Source organism: Cornus florida, unplaced genomic scaffold (genome assembly GCF_030987335.1).
Source record: "Cornus florida cultivar Cherokee Brave unplaced genomic scaffold, ASM3098733v1 CherokeeBrave_3.0.0_Hap2_Chr07, whole genome shotgun sequence".
Classification (NCBI taxonomy): Eukaryota; Viridiplantae; Streptophyta; class Magnoliopsida; order Cornales; family Cornaceae; genus Cornus; species Cornus florida.
This window is the reverse complement of record NW_026775577.1, coordinates 7,561,062-7,577,889: the sequence shown is the minus strand read 5'-3', so window position 1 is coordinate 7,577,889 and position 16,828 is coordinate 7,561,062. Positions and strand designations below refer to the sequence as shown.

Sequence of the window (16,828 nt, the reverse complement as noted above, 5' to 3'; positions counted from 1 at the left end):
AGAGAAAATTTTGTTATTGTATCTAAAATTTAGAGAGAGAAGTTGAAGAGAGACAAAGAGGGAGAGGGATATCTGACAAATAACGTGTCTTAATATTAACCCTCATATTAGTTTTTGAGAGAACATGAGAGAGATGTGCTCAAGAGAATATGTCTTTCTCAGTCGCACCTGTAATTAATTGAAAAACTAATTATAGAAGTTGTAATTAACATCACTTTTTTATTTTTTTGGAACTATGAAACATCATACCAAACTATCGTTTTAAATTATTTCCTCTTTGTTTTTCTACCTGAGATTATAAATCTATAATCGCTTTATTCATTCAATTCTCTTTCTATGCGCAGATGTGGGCATATTCATGAATCATCATTAAAGTAACCTTTTTGCATTTTTTTTTTTTTTTTTTTTTTTTTTTCTCTAATGATTTCTTCTTTCAGTCTTGGCTTTCACAAATGTCATTATTTAATCATGTCTTGGATCTCACTCAACAATCTTTTTGATCCCACAAGCAAGTTAAGCCTTACATTTGAAGTTTCTCTTTATACTCACCAACATTGATGTAGTTATAGTGTTTATATGGCACATGCTATAAAGAGAATAAATAAATAAATAAATAAATCAAAATTTAGGTTGTTTTTCTATAACAACAAGGAAAAACAATCTACTATCTAATTTATATCAATAATGAATGTATATGACAAAAAAGATGTTCACACTAGTCTAGGTGTGGTGGCCAAGACTCAAGACATGACTTTGTTAAGGGTCTACATGATTTTACAAATGGTAGACTGTGATTTTCAAATCCTTTTATTATTGGTGAGATCTTTGATGTTAATTGAGTGTGTGTTTTAGTAATTATCATTTCACCTTTTTAATCGCGACTCTACTTATTACTATGAACATACAGCTAACAATGTCTGTGACTCATGTCAGTATAACGGTCAAATTTTCTACATCTTACAAGGCCCAAAATTATCTAATTATTATATATATATATATATATATATATATATATATATATATTACAATATCTAATTATTTTAGCTCAATGAATGGATATGACAAAGATCAATTTAGCATTGACTTGGATGTAAAATTGGATGTAATGACTTGTTTTCTCCCACAAAATATAAACCATTTCTCTCTCTCTCTCTAAGGAATTAATTTGAAGCTAGTTGAATAAATAAACAAAATCAAATTTTATTACATGATTAAGATTTACCAAAATTGAACAATTTAGAGTAATAAAAGACTTTGAATTGGAAATTATTTTATCCAAATAAATAATTGTTAGATAGGGTTACAAATTAATTGAATAATTTATGAACAACTTTCAACTTGCGTCTTAAACTTTTTTGATGAACGAACTGAACTTGAATAATTCATAATTCAACTGTGTTAATTTGTAAACATATTCATGAACGGGTGGCGTTTATGAACCAGCTCGAGACTTCTTTAATTATGTATAGTTTGGATTTACATAGTATATGTAATACTAAGAATTTTAAGCTTTAGTTTGAGCTTGTGCTGAAAATGAGTTTAATTGAGCTCAAGGTTAACTAGTAACGTTTGAACTAAATTTGAACACTCTTATATGATGACCCCTTTAAAATTGGGACTAATTCTTAGAAATACTCGCAATCATTTTCACATTCACGATCAATTTCTCATATATTTGCACCGTTTGCATACAATGCACCGTTATGAATAACAATTTATTGAGAGTTGAAACTCTCAAAATATTAAATAGGACAAAATTTAAATACCATGTTATCACTCATCATTAAAATCTCTATTCTCTATCCAAAAAAACAGTGTTTTATTTTGTTCCCACGGGTATAGTGGCGTTGGCATGGATCCGAAAGGTAAATTATTATGATCTCGCTTTCAAACCGCATTCCTAACTTAAATTGTGTGTTACGGGGTTCATACGTGTTTTCTAAGGAAAAAAAAAAAATTGTCTTGGTTTTAAGGGTGAGCAAAGTTGAAACCAAAATTGATCACATTCCAAGCGGCTCAAACCCATGGTCCAACCCACCTATGGCAATGAGTGTTGACCTGACCACCGCCACCGACTCTTTCATCATGGGTTACAGTGCGTGCACCAACGGGAAAACCGCGTGGAATATAACTTTCATACGTATATATATACAGCCTGAAGATTCTAAACGTATATATATTCTATTTCTCTATTCCCACTACACGGCTACGTGGGTATTTTTGTCAATTTGGCTTTCACTAACAAAAACGTCCGTCCGACACCGTTTTCACATTTTTACCCCTACCTCCATCTCTTCATTTTCTAATAAACTAAACGTGTGTTGTCGACGCGTTCAGCTTTCCACATCAAAACGGTACAAACTTTGGATTTTTCCGTCTTTAACTTAAATCCAAAGGGTAGATCTGGAATGTCCAACGCTATTTAAGGAGATGCCCGCTCCCTCGTGTTTTCATATCGTTACACAACCAGCTCCACTCTCTCTCTACATCTTCTCTTCAGGAGCGATCTGTAAGGTATTTGATCTTGAATTTTCACTTTATTCTACTGTATAAGTGACTTTGGATCTTGATTCATTGTATTTGTTTATATATATATATATATATAGGTTTTAATTCAGAGATTTAATCTTTTTGGTGAAATTTACTGAATGATTATTGCTCAATTCTCTGTTTAATTACGTGTTTTGTTGTGTTATTGATGATTTGGATCAAGAGATTTCTTTCAATGTTTTTGTATTTTCGGTGGAATCTTCAGATCTGTTGACGCTTGCATTGTTTATACCTCGATCTGGATATAGTGTGGCTGAATTAGGGTCCAGGTGTTCAATAATCATAATGGAGCTATAATTCAAGTGATTTCGTGGTAGATCTGTTTGAGATTGTGATAATTAATGATGTATTAGGGAATTCTAGTGTTCCTCATTCAATTTCTGGTTTTATTGTATTGTTTTAGCTGAATTGCTCTCGATCTGTTGCTTATGCCCAAATCTCAAGCTAATCAACAATGGTGTCCATGCGTATTTGGTTTGTTTTAGTTATATTAATTGTCATTCCTGGTTTCAGCGAGCTGTTCTCTCTTTCTTCTCCTGAATTTGTGTTGAACACCTATTTATTAGTTTTGTTTCTATGTCATTAGATGTATCCGAGTAGAGTATTATTCTTCTGTTCTATTGATGTGCTCTGAAAATTATTATACCTTTCCTTTTTTAAAATTGAATCTAGATTTATTTCATTGATTCTACATTCTTTGGAATTTAAAAAATATTAAAAAATAAAATGACTAGTTAGAAAAGTCATTTAAGAAGTGTTGTAAGTTTCATTGCTACAGTGAAAAAGCAATCTTAAACACCAACTTGGAACTTTTGGTTTTAGTCTTTTTTAAAAAATAGTTTCGATACTATTGAAATCGCTGCGTTATCAAACACGCTTCCCTATCTTGCTTCACTTAAGAAAATAAAAAATAAAACAGAACCAAAAAAATCAACACTCAAAACATAAGCAATTGCCAAACAAGACCTTAAAAAACTTTACTCTTTTGTTTTCTTTTTTTTTTCATTTTTTTTTTCTTTTCATTTTTGCGTTAATTAGTAAGTACTTACATATTTGATGAGAGGGAGAAAGGGGCCAATAGGGACACTTGACATTCTCTGCAACTGACACCGCACAAAGCACCTGTCCACATTTCATTAGTTATGTTTCCCAAGTGTACACCACCTTCAGTAATGCTTGTCAAAAAAATTGAGCTCTTAACAGATAAATGTTTGCAGGCATGGACGGATGACACTGTTAGCATATTAGGATTGTGGATTTTCGAGAAAGGCTTTGGGAAATTAGGCTTCTATACTTTTGAAGTTACTATTAAGATTGGAGCAATGCATGATATGAAATTATATATAGATACAATTCGCTAGCATATATTCCCAAAGCTGGAGACTGCATAAAACACAAAAAAGAATTCAAAGCAGGAGACTGCATTTTGCGCAATCATATGAATTTTTTGGTTCAATTATGAATTTGATTTTTTCCTCCAACATGCGAAAAAGTAGACTTCGTCCTGGATCTCTCTCTCTCTTTCTTTCTTTATTTATTTATTTATTTTTAATGTTAGTCCACACTACTTGGTTTATCTGCAATGTTATGTTTTCTAATATTTGAATCTCTTTGTCCAGGTTGCAGATAGAAAAGGAAAATGGTGAAGATTTGCTGCATTGGGGCTGGCTATGTTGGGGGTCCTACCATGGCTGTGATAGCACTTAAGTGCCCATCCATTGAAGTTGCCGTTGTTGATATTTCTGTTGCTCGTATCACAGCCTGGAACAGTGAGCAGCTTCCCATCTACGAGCCTGGCCTTGACGATGTGGTGAAGCAGTGCCGGGGTAAGAATCTCTTCTTCAGCACTGACGTGGAGAAGCATGTCTGTGAGGCTGATATTGTCTTTGTTTCTGTCAACACCCCAACAAAGACTCGGGGCCTTGGAGCAGGAAAAGCTGCAGATCTGACATACTGGGAAAGCGCAGCCCGTATGATTGCTGATGTGTCAAAATCTAACAAAATTGTAGTTGAGAAATCAACGGTCCCTGTCAAAACAGCTGAGGCAATTGAGAAAATTCTAACCCACAACAGCAAGGGAATTAGCTTTCAGATTCTATCAAACCCTGAATTCCTTGCAGAGGGAACTGCAATCAAAGATCTTTTTAATCCTGACCGGGTCCTCATTGGAGGTAGGGAGACCCCAGAAGGCCAGAAGGCAATCAAAACATTGAAGGATGTTTATGCCCACTGGGTTCCTGAAGACCGAATCATATGCACAAATCTATGGTCAGCAGAACTGTCAAAGCTTGCAGCCAATGCTTTCCTGGCCCAAAGAATCTCATCTGTTAATGCCATGTCTGCTCTCTGTGAGGCTACTGGAGCAGATGTCGCACAGGTGTCATATGCTGTTGGTACGGACACAAGGATTGGGCCCAAGTTCTTGAATGCTAGTGTTGGTTTTGGTGGGTCTTGCTTCCAGAAGGATATTTTGAACCTGATTTACATTTGTGAGTGTAATGGCCTTCCAGAGGTGGCAGAGTACTGGAAACAAGTCATTAAGATTAATGATTATCAGAAGAACCGATTTGTGAACCGTATTGTTGCCTCTATGTTTAACACAGTTTCAAGCAAGAAGATTGCCATTCTAGGGTTTGCCTTTAAGAAGGACACTGGAGACACCCGGGAGACCCCTGCTATTGATGTGTGCAAGGGGCTGTTGGGTGACAAGGCCCGGTTGAGCATATATGATCCGCAGGTCACTGAGGACCAGATTCAGAGGGACCTTACAATGAACAAGTTTGATTGGGACCATCCCCTTCACCTCCAGCCAATGAGTCCCACTACTGTGAAGCAAGTGAGTGTTGTTTGGGATGCCTACACGGCAACAAAGGATGCTCACGGTGTTTGCATTCTTACTGAGTGGGATGAGTTCAAGACTCTTGATTACCAGAAGATATATGATAACATGCAGAAACCAGCTTTTATTTTTGATGGCAGGAACATCGTGAACGCTGATAAACTGAGGGAGATTGGTTTCATTGTGTACTCAATTGGTAAGCCTCTGGATGCATGGCTCAAGGACATGCCTGCTGTGGCATAATGGAGATCCTTTGATCAGGTGGCTTGTCATGAAATCAGCTAGACTCTATAGCTTTAAGGCAATCAGTGGGATTTCCGATGCTTCTTATTTTTGGTTAGTCAAGAGGATGATTGGTGGTCTTACCATTTTGGTCAAAATAAGAGGCTTTGTGTTTTACCTTACATTGTATCCAGTGATATTACCTACTGCCTGTTAGTTGTTTTCTAATAGAACTTGATTTGTTTGGTTTAATCTGCTATTAATTGGTGATTTTTTAGAAATTCAGTCTATTTTTTTATATTTTTGGTAAGATTCAAGAATTCAAATTCTATATCTCATTTGCTCTACCAGTTAACTGTTGTTTAATTTGTTTGGTGTTGGATTGAGTTCCCAAGGAAGAAGAAACTACTTTTTTTTTGGCACTACTTAGCTTATTATCCAAAGACGAGTTTGGTCATTGATTTATCATAAAGGTGATGAGATCTGCGGCTACTCTCTGGTGCATCTCTAAATTGTTTGATATTATTTTCAACTCAACTGATTCAACAGTGTTTTGCTACTACTTACTGTAATAGCCATTCCCTTGTTGTTTTAAGACAGTTCGACCATATTTATCGAACTCTATTAATCTGTATGGCTGGACAAGGTTGGCTTGAATTTTCCTTGAATGCATATCTGACTTTATGTTCTTGAATTAGATGCGGCTTTTTGGAAGAAGAATATTATGCTGCTGCTGCTGCTTGATACAGATTCTTTTTTTACTATGTTGTATGTCTATCTGTTGTATGCTTAGAGATCTCTGGATGACTTTAATTTTGTGTTACTGCTTGTGAAGGGTTCATGGAAGAGTGAGTTATTAGTGTGTGTTGTGTGTGCGTGTTCTTGTTGTGTGTTCAGAGATCTCTTGATGTCTTTGATTTTACGATATCTGGAGGATGGAAGGTTTTCATCATGTGAGTTGTTGCTGTGGGATTTTGGTCTCTATGTGAAGAACACTTTAACAAGTAGTCGTCAGTGTTTATGATCATCACTGATAAAGCTAATATCATTCTTCACATGTTTGGCTTTGAGTCTTGTTGATATGAAACTTGACCATCTTTGTCTTAGCTTTACATGTTAGCCTTTGGGTCTTTTCATATGAGACTTGCCCTTCTTTGTCTTGGCTTCACATGTTAGGCTTTAGGTCTTGTTCATATGGGACTTGACCATCTTTGTCTTGGCTTCACTTGTTAGGCTTTGGGTCTTGTTCATATGAGACTTGTCCTTCTTACTAGTAGTATATATAATGTATGCTTTTTGGAATACTTGTATTGATCAATGTATGCTAATGTTACTAGTAGTACATATAATGCATGCTTTTTGGAATACTTGTATTGATCGACAATGTAAATCTTATTGGTTGAAGAGGTTAAAGAGAGTATTTAACCGGATCTAATGTTTCAAGAGAGTGTCGGGGCTAATTTTTTTATATGTTATGCTACATATTCAAAAGAATAATTTTGAATTTTTTTTAAAAATAATTAGAGTATTTTTTAAAAAAAATTAAATAAAATAAAATTATTGCAGTAGATTTTTAAATTATCTATTTCTCTGATGCTTTGTTGAACAAATCTTATATTTATAAAATCTTTATTTTATAAGCTTTTCGTGCATATATTATTGGGTTAATTTCACCTAGACCCCCTGAGGTTAACACATATTTCACCTGGATAGAGATTTGATTTTTAGCGACCACTTAGACACCAATTTGATTTTTGGCCTCAAACACATGCGAATGGACCTTTTTACCCTCAAAATTTTAATATTACAAAATATCTTTAATTTTAAATGACATAAACGCCCTTCTTTCATCTCTCTCGTCTGCGGCTACGGTCTCTCTCACTCACCCCCTTCAACCACAATCACACCACCTCAAAAAGTGCATAAACACCCACAAACCACCACCTCTGTAATCAATCAAACAAACCAAATCTTACACCCAATCACAACCCCACAATCAATGCCCCAATTCACAAAATCAGACCATGTAATCAACAATCCACAAGAAGAAAAAAAATAAAAAATAAAAAATAATAATAAAAATAAAAAATCAACAATCCACAGCTTGCAAATCGAACCCAAACTCGGCAACGATGGCTGCCACCGAGACCCATAAGACCCAACAAACCCCGCCGGAAACGAATCCGAACCGGAATCGGACTCAAACCATGGCAAAGACAAGCTCAGCACCCCATTGCTGAAATTGCGCCACACGAGCCGATCGACATCTTCTTGAGAAGAGTAGTCACGGCGTGTTGGAGGTCCTCTTTACCGCGATCGACGGCGATTGGTGATTGTCGATGCAGATCTTGACCGTCGGTTGGAGGTCCTCCGACGATATGCTCTCGATTATCTATGTCGAGAAGTTCTCACGTTGCAGAAAACCCAAGCTCAGGGACTGTCCGGATGATGGCGAGCTTGTTGCTTCGGATGATGGCAGCGGCAAGTTCAAGATTCAGTCATCCCGTCCATAGCCAAGCTCCTTCATCCTAGCCATTTCGATTTCACAGCTGACTACCGAGAGTCCATCCCATTTGCTGGCCGCCGATTTAGTCATCCCATCCATCGCCGAGGTCCCTCATCCTTGCCGGTCAGACTCATTGGTGCACAGTTGCAGTTCATCCACAGCCACCGCCCGACCACGTCATCGCTGTCATCTGAGACGCCGCTAGTCATGCACGGCCAAACCGATCTCCTAACCCTCTCAACCATCGACCTATATTCGCCTCCCCTGTTCTATTTATTGGACTCCTCTCTCTCTCTCCATATATGTGAATCATTCTCTCTCTTTATATATGTGAATCACTCTCTTTCTCTCTTCACAAATATTAGAGAGGTCTCACTTTGCCAATCTACACTCTAGCCTCACTTCCCCAAGAGAAGATGGTGTTGGTTAATTAGGATGATTGACTGAGAGGAGGAAGAGGAAATGTGTGTTGAGGCCAGTTTAGTCACAAAAAATAGTCAACACGGGGTCAAAGGGTAACATAATTATTTAATACCAAAAATTGACATTTGGAGTAGAAGTAAAATGTTAAGCCACTAATTGGGGTTTAAGTAGTTGCTAAAAACTAAATCTCCATCTAGGTGAAATATGCGCTAACCTCAGGGGTCTAGGTGAAATTAACTCTATATTATTTGTAATATTTCGATATACAATTTGTGAGGTATAAAATTTTAAAGTTAGGTATAATTAGAATTTAAATAAAAGAGTATTGTGGTTGAAGTATCAACTCTTATTTCTCTTTGGGATGGCTGGGGGTTCTTTGGTAAAGGTAAAAATTAGATATTGGAGTATATTGAAAAAAAGTACAAATGTAAGAGTCTTTTCAGTAATTCGCTTTAATATTTACAGAATAAATTAAAACGACGGCATAATCTCCCAAGTGGGCACTTTAGATGTATTATATACATTTAATCTTGTTTTTGAGAGCTTTTTGTTTTTGATTAATGCAAAATTTTAGCCGCTTTCGCACTGATGTAGTTTCTTTCTTTTTTTCAACCATGTGCTTCATATATGTGTTACAAATTTTAGTTTCTTTCTTTTTTTCTCTTTTTCTCTTTTTCATTGATTATATATCTATCTATCTATAACAACTATGTGTTTCAAATTTAATTATAATTTTTTATAATCATGATAAACTAATAAAAGAAAACTTATATCACACCACTTAATAATACTTTTTTTATGATTTTTGAGTTTGCAAAGGAAGGTACATGCAAAAGTTGTATTTTTCATGAATTTATTTATTGTTATTTTTTTATTACTCAATTAGTCTTAATATAGTTGTCCTATTTGAGAAGTTTTCAAATTTTATGGAGTATCCAACAACTTACAACTCACTCGCACCAAAAGTTTTTGTACACAGTGACACACATAGGGACTCACTCACTCATACTTATCCACAGCTGGTCGTTACACCAAATGGATTTTCAGCCACAAACTACAGACAGATATTTTGGTGGTCAATATTTACAGAGAGTGAAAGAAACAGGCGGTGTAAAAAGAAATACACAGAGAGAGATTTGCTATTTTCTGGCAAGCGATTCAAAGCTGTTCGTCGTTGCGAGTGAAGCTGTTCGACTTCTCCGACGAACCACCGGTCAAATCGTCACTCAGGTACACCTACTTACATGTTAAACCAAGAACTACCCATTAATAAAAAAATAAAATAAAAAACTGAATGAGGAACTGTATGTGTGTGTATATATATATGTATTATGTAGATAGCCTAAATTAATAGGAGTTTTATTGGGTGTGAATCTGAGTTTTCTTGGTCAGTCGATTTACTGAAGGCAGCGTTTGGAATTGAACACCAAATATTACATCACAAATTCCAGGGCAAAAAAAATCATTTCAAGTCCAATGTTTTATATATAAATGTGATTTTTATACATTTCTTAGATTATATATAAGTACGTAGTTTTTATATAGGCTTGCAAACCCTAATTTTTGCAGCTGCCTCTCTTCCTCAGTGGTGGTTGACGGCGAAGTGGAAGTGCCAGAGAGAGAGAGAGAGAGAGAGAGCTGGGGTGGAGTTTTTTTTTTTTTTTTTTTTGGAGGGTTAGATTGAAGGTTTGGCTCTAACAACTACCAATCAAAGGGTCGTTGAGCAACATGCCTCCTCAGTCCTGAGGTGGTTAATTTTACTAATGTCCATGCTCTTATTCTTTCTTTAAGGTCTATAATGACATGCTTGGTTTTCTAATTTTATGAACTATTTGAAATCATCTCGAGCGATATGATTCTTCATGTTATTATTATGTTACATAACCTTATTTTTGTGATGCTAGCTTAAGTTATGCATAAAAATACTTTAACTATTAATGTTCATATTTCAAAAGTATTAATTTTTGCCCCCCTCAAATTATAGGTTTAATTGTTGGGAAGAGAAAAAAGCTCATGGGAATGAGTGGTGTAGGGGAAAATATAGGTATGTTTTCGAGAATGTTCTTTTGTTAATTAAGGATGCTGCATTGTATTTGTTGCCTTTCTTATGTATTTGAAAATATTCCAAACAACATTTTCATTAATTAATCAAGCCTTTAATTTTTTTTTTTTGGGCAAATTAAACTATGATGTGGCTTGAAAATGTGCTTCTTATGTATCCTGTACCATCGTGGACAAATAAAGTTATTGATCTCGTAGTAGGAGTGAAACTATAGTGTCCGACATAAACCAAGCTAGTAATGTTTAACTTTAATTAGCTTTATACTTACTGTTTTATTAAGATATTTTATTTTATATTGGTTTATGGATTGTATAGTTATAATGTTTTGTTTGGTTGTGTTTGGTTTTCTAATTGGGTTGAAGTCGTGTACATAATATGTGAGTGCTAGATATTAAAATAAACATTAATCAACTAGGAAAAAATAATAATAGAATAACACATTCCTTTCATGTTTGGTTCTTTATAATCAATCTCTTTCCCTTTTATTTATTTATTTATTTTTTTGGGTGTGATTTTTTGTGTTAATTAATGGATTAAGCAAACAAATTTATTAGAATAACTAAGGATCCCAATTGGAAATATAAATATTAAAAGACTTTCTCAAGGTGAAAGATAAAATTAAGAGAACAAACCATGTATGTGTATTTAGGAATGTTAAAATTTAAGTTTTTGAAAGGTTAAAGTGAATTATATGCTAGGAAATATAATTACACTGATATGAAATTTCATTTCTTAGTCACCTTTAAAGACCATTATTCCCTTCGTTCTATTGTGTGGTAAATCAAGTAATAATTAGGAGGAAACAAGTGGCTTGCTTTGTTAAACAATAATCAGGGGTGGTAACCATTCGTCCCTCGACTCCATTTTGGGATAAAATTACTATAAAAGTATTTTTGAATTATGTCTGGACAGCTTACCTTTTAGGATATTTTTGTTTCATGCGAGATTGTTATTTTTTTTCTTTGTTTTTCATAAGACTATACATTGATTGAAGTTTCGTGAGATGCGAACAAAATTTAAGATGGTGCTGCTACATTAGTGTTTCTACCCTCAATTTGTTTATCTTTCGTGGGATAAATTGTGCATCATCTTTGACAAAGAGGTAGATATTTGCTATCATCTTGTTATTAAACTATCTATCATCATTTATCATTGTCATCCTCATGAAAATAAGTGGTAGTGGCGGCATAATCAATTTGATTTTCCGTCACATGCATTAATACGTGCACTTTTTAATGTAGAAGCTTTTAGTGAAGTGAAATGGGACTATATGTTTCTCGACGAGGTAAAACGATCAATTTAGTATTTAGTTTCCAGTTTGAATTTGAGATGTTAAATGTAGATTCCATGTTTTTCTTTAGGCGCACAAAGTAAAGAATCTTAAGTGAAAAAAGGCGACGGGTTTGCTTGCAATTCCTTGTGACATCTGCACGGCTGTCACTGGCGCGCCAATACAAAATAATCTATATGTATAGCCGACTTCTTGTTTGTTTGTCATTTTTTATTTTATTCGTTTACAAAACCAGGAGTTGAAGACTGCTCTTTTTATTTTTCCTAACAGGAATTATGGGGCCTTCTAAAGATTTGTTGTCCGGATCTATTTGGTGACTGGAAGAGGTAATTATTTTAATCTTTGCTCATCTGGTTTCCTAGTGTTTTTTATTTTTTATTTTATTAAATCTATTTTTCAGCTTTAGGGGCGACTATGAGCGATACATTTCTCGTGCACTTCATAAAAATGCCACAAATTCTTACAAGCGTCTTGGTGCTAAGGTTGCAGTGGTAATATACTAATACCTCCTCATATGTGTGTGTATATATACATATATACTTTGGGAATTTCAATTATATGTTTTAACTTGTATGATAGGTAATAGAATTAAATTAGTATGATACTACAGTGATGTCCTTGTGTGATTTATTGATGTTAAATGAAATATTTATTGCATAGTTTTTTTAATTCAAAATTTATTTTTCGTTTTTTTAATTCAGATAAAATATTAAATATATTAAAAAATTAAATAAATTATTAAATGCTTTTTGTTGTTGTGTAGGTATTACTACTCATTCGTTAAAATAGGTTACAAGGTTTTTTTTTTTTTAGTTAAAAAAATAGGTTACAAGGTTGATTCCAGTTACCTGTTTAAAATTTTTTCCCCCCTAAACAAAAGTCGGTTACCCGTTTAATTAACATGTCATGTGAGGGGTGTTTGACAGGGTTGTGTTCGGGTTGGCGCATTTAACTGAATACCCTTATTTTAACACGACTGGTCGCCAGCCCTAATTTTCTTTAAGTCATTATATATTCGGATATTTGTTTTATTGTTCTACATTTTCTTCTTTTTGAAACATTTAGCTATACATTTTATATTGGTTTGTGAATAAAAAGTTATGAAGCACAAATATGGACATGGGCACAAGCAAGACATGATACAAACATGGCAATTGGACAAATATAAAAAAGGGACCCAAATACGTTCCGAATAAAACATAATATATTATATAATTCTATATAAAATTCGATTTTTGCTTATTTTATCCACAATATCATGATAGTAATTTGAGGCTTGGAGCTGGATGAGTGTTGCTCTAGTTATTAAAACTTTGGGTAAGTACAATGACACCCTCTGAGGTTTATACTTTGGGGTAAGGACAGACATATACAAGTTCGCCTATTTTTATTGTCTTAAATACCCTTGATGAAATATTTTAACTGGGTCATCGGGTACAACCCATCTGAGAAACCCAATTTTCCTCTCCTCAGTCTTTTCTCCCCCCCTTCTCTCAAACCCTAACCCTAACAAACCTAACAGGTATAACCCATCTGAGAACCCTCTCTCTCTCTCTCTCTATATATATATATATATATACACGCGCGCGCGCGCGCACACATCACCACCACCAATCACCCCATTACACTTGATTTGGAGGAAAAAAGAACTCCAATCCCTCTTTTTCTTCTCACCTCCTCATTTGTGCACATCACCACCCCCAGTTCTCGACCCAGTTCACACCTACGAGCAGATCCTGTTTTTGTGATTGACGGAAAAGGGCTCTAATCAGACGGTGGAGGCGATGACCTCTTTAAATAGAGAGTCGGGTGAGATGGGTCCCGTGGTCAAGAGTTATTATGAATAGGGCCATAATTATATATATATGTATTATGTAGATGGCCTAAATTAATACTAGTAGGACTTTTATTGGGTGTGAATCTGAGTTTTCTAGGTCAGTCGATTTACTGAAGGCAGCGTTTGGAATTGAACACCAAACATTACATAACAAATTACCGGGCAAAAAAATCATTTCAAGTCCAATTATATATATATAAATGTGATTTTTGTACATTTGTTATTTAGAAGATTATATATAAGTATGTAGTTTTTACATAGGCTTGTATAAAAGTCTATTGCAAACCCTAATTTTTGCAGCTACCTCAGTGGTGGTTGACGGCGAAGTGGAAGTGAGAGAGAGAGCGCTGGGGTGGAGTTTTTCTTTTTTCTTTTTTCTTTTTTTGGAGGGTTAGATTGAAGGTTTGGCTCTAACAACTACCAATCAAAGGGTCATTGAGCAACATGCCGCCTCAGTCCTCAGTTAGTTAATTTTACTAATGTCCATGCTCTTATTCTTTCTTTAATTGACCTTTTAAGGTCTATAATGACATGTTTGTTTTTCTAATTTTATGAACTATTTGAAATCATCTTGACCGATATGATTCTTTATGTTATTATTATGTTACATAACCTTATTATTGTGATGCTAGCTTAAGTTATGTATAAAATTACTTGGACTATTAATGTTCATATTTCAAAAGTATTAATTTTTGTCCCCCTCAAATTATAGGTTTACTTGTTGGGAAGAGCAAAAAAGCTCATGGGAATGAGTGGTGTAGGGAAAAAGATAGGTATGTTTTCGAGAATGTTCTTTTGTTAATTAAGGATGTTGCATTGTGTTTGTTGTCTTTCTTGTGTATTTGAAAATATTCCGAACAACATTTTCATTAATTAATCAAACCTCTTTTTTTATTTTTATTTTTATTTTTTTAGGCAAATTAAACTTATGACAGTGGCTTGAAAATGTAAACCAAGCCAGTAATGTTTAGCTTTCATTAGCTTTATACTTACTGTTTTCTTACTTTGCTAGGTTGTTAGCTTTCATTTTGTACCTTTTTAACCCAATTCTCAGTTTCAGTGGCAGGTTGTTGTTAGCTTTCATTTTGGAATTTTTTTTTTTTTACTCATTTTTTTCTTTCAGTGAGAGGTTGTACATAACGACAATCTTGATGGAATGCCTCTTTGGCCGCCATTAGCAAGCTCGCTAAATGGCATAATGTGGCTTATCTATGCCCTACCTAAATTTGATCTTAACATAGTGATTAGTCTAAAGTTTAGCATTTACTATTCAGTATTCAATTTTATTTTGTTTGCTTGGTTGGTTTGTTGTGTTCTTTAACTCATAATTACTACATTTTTATAGATTTTCAGGATTCTCAGCTGGGTTGGTATAGGCTGGAGCATAATCCAACTAGTTGGTTACCTATACGTACTATTCCTGCCATCTAGAGAATGCACCTGAGCCACTCCTCCTCCTCAGGTTGAGCTTCAGCCTGAGGCAAGGTAGAATTGGAAGATCGAAATGCTGTTGTTTTCTTTATTTTGACTACTTGGATCTTCAGTTTTTTAACTACTTGGAACAAATGAAGTTCTTTGTGTTGTCATTAAGCATAATACTCTGTTTGACAAATAGAAATATGAGGATGGAAGACTGCTCTTTGTATATATGTTTACATGATTTAAGTGATTAACGTCACCTCCCTCTAGCGCGATCTTGTCATCAAGTCAACAAAGAAATTTATTTTTGTTTTATCATGTGCAAGAATATTACATTATACGCTATATTTTATTCAATATATTATACAAGAGTATATTATTATATAATTTAACTTTATCTTTCGACTCAAATTTAAAATAAATTTAAAAGGCAAAGAAACCTCATTTTAAAATAATTTAATAAAAATTAAAATATGTATATAGAATATGCTACTCAAATAAAATTATAAGAACAAATCATATAATTATGGGTTATTAGGGATTTATTTACTCTTATTTCAAAGATAGATTCAAATTACTCAATTCTCAAAACTTTTTTAAATTGAAAATTTTGAACAGTAGTTATAAGATTTAGTCGAATTGAATAACTTTAACCTTAATTTTTGAACCACAAATTAAATCTTACCTCTTAACTTTAAATTCTAAAGAAAAGGATTTAACAAAAAAAAAAAAAGAGGAGAGGTTTTGTTTTGTTTGTTTGTATTTTTCTCGCTATTACGATTCGGTATTCTTCCCCTTTTTGTCTTTTCTTTTTTTCCTTTTCCACCTCCCTCCTTATATACACGTGTCAAGAAAATCAAGACAATCATATTACTAAAGTTAGCGCACTGAGGCAATCAAAATTAGCAACTAAAAAGTAATATATATATGCATCGTTTTTTTGTAGTTCTTTTTTCTGTTTTGGGTTGTTTTTTAGGTTCTTATTCCTTTTTAGGTTTTTTTCTGGATTTTTATTCTTTTTTAGAATTTTCAATGTTCAAATTTTAGCCAATTGGATCCATGAAGTGAAAGTCAATTCATTAAATAATAGATATGTTACATACGGAAGTTGTGTGTATATATTAAAAATTTGATAAATATGAATTTAACTCAATTGGCACGTCAGTTTTTTTACCCTCCACTAGACCAATCCAGTGAGAGAGTAAACACTATATAATTCAAGTGAATAATAATAATAACAATAATGAAAATAAATAAATAAAAAGAATTAATTTAAAACACTATATAAGTCAAGTGAGATTTAATGCAATTCCCTCTACATAATATGACAACGAAAATAATGTATTAGTAGCAATATCATTAGCAAATATAAGGAGGATAAGTAAATATAAATTTGGAAATGGTGCTTTAATTACAAACTTCAAAGTCAATTTATACTCCAAGTATATGCTACTGCATAGCTGTGAAGCCCACAACATCCAACAATTCAAAATGCAACACAATTATTTACATATAAAATGGTACCGTTTTGATGAGCCCGGCATACTCATCAAAACGACATCGTTTAGCACAATGCTTTTTGTTTCTCACATGACAAATTGACAAATCAGCACACAACCTTTTCCTGATTTAGAATCACAGTAGCATATTTCGTAATTATAAGCAAATAACGAGTCCCT

The 16,828-nt window shown here is 33.9% G+C and overlaps 2 protein-coding genes across 11 annotated transcripts; both read left to right on the top strand.

Annotated features, from left to right (window-relative positions):
* Positions 1 to 2,417: 2,417 nt before the first annotated feature.
* Positions 2,418 to 5,863, top strand: LOC132315971 (UDP-glucose 6-dehydrogenase 1). Its single transcript, XM_059814446.1, has 2 exons — positions 2,418 to 2,514; positions 4,170 to 5,863. The coding sequence occupies exon 2, from the start codon at positions 4,190 to 4,192 to the stop codon at positions 5,630 to 5,632; it is 1,443 nt and encodes a 480-aa protein (XP_059670429.1). The 5' UTR covers positions 2,418 to 2,514; positions 4,170 to 4,189; the 3' UTR covers positions 5,633 to 5,863.
* Positions 5,864 to 9,560: 3,697 nt separating this feature from the next.
* Positions 9,561 to 15,408, top strand: LOC132315969 (protein CHROMATIN REMODELING 24-like). 10 transcript variants are annotated; one of them, XM_059814445.1, is made up of 8 exons: positions 9,581 to 9,770; positions 10,127 to 10,287; positions 10,525 to 10,584; positions 11,844 to 11,887; positions 12,164 to 12,219; positions 12,294 to 12,375; positions 14,443 to 14,503; positions 15,084 to 15,408. In XM_059814445.1, the coding sequence occupies exons 3-8, from the start codon at positions 10,554 to 10,556 to the stop codon at positions 15,104 to 15,106; spliced, it is 297 nt and encodes a 98-aa protein (XP_059670428.1). In that variant the 5' UTR covers positions 9,581 to 9,770; positions 10,127 to 10,287; positions 10,525 to 10,553; the 3' UTR covers positions 15,107 to 15,408. The 10 variants fall into 10 exon arrangements, with proteins under 10 accessions (XP_059670426.1, XP_059670428.1, XP_059670427.1 ...); XM_059814444.1 differs by having other exon boundaries at positions 9,582 to 9,770; positions 12,294 to 12,384; XM_059814441.1 differs by having other exon boundaries at positions 9,585 to 9,770; positions 12,300 to 12,384; positions 15,076 to 15,408.
* Positions 15,409 to 16,828: the final 1,420 nt, after the last annotated feature.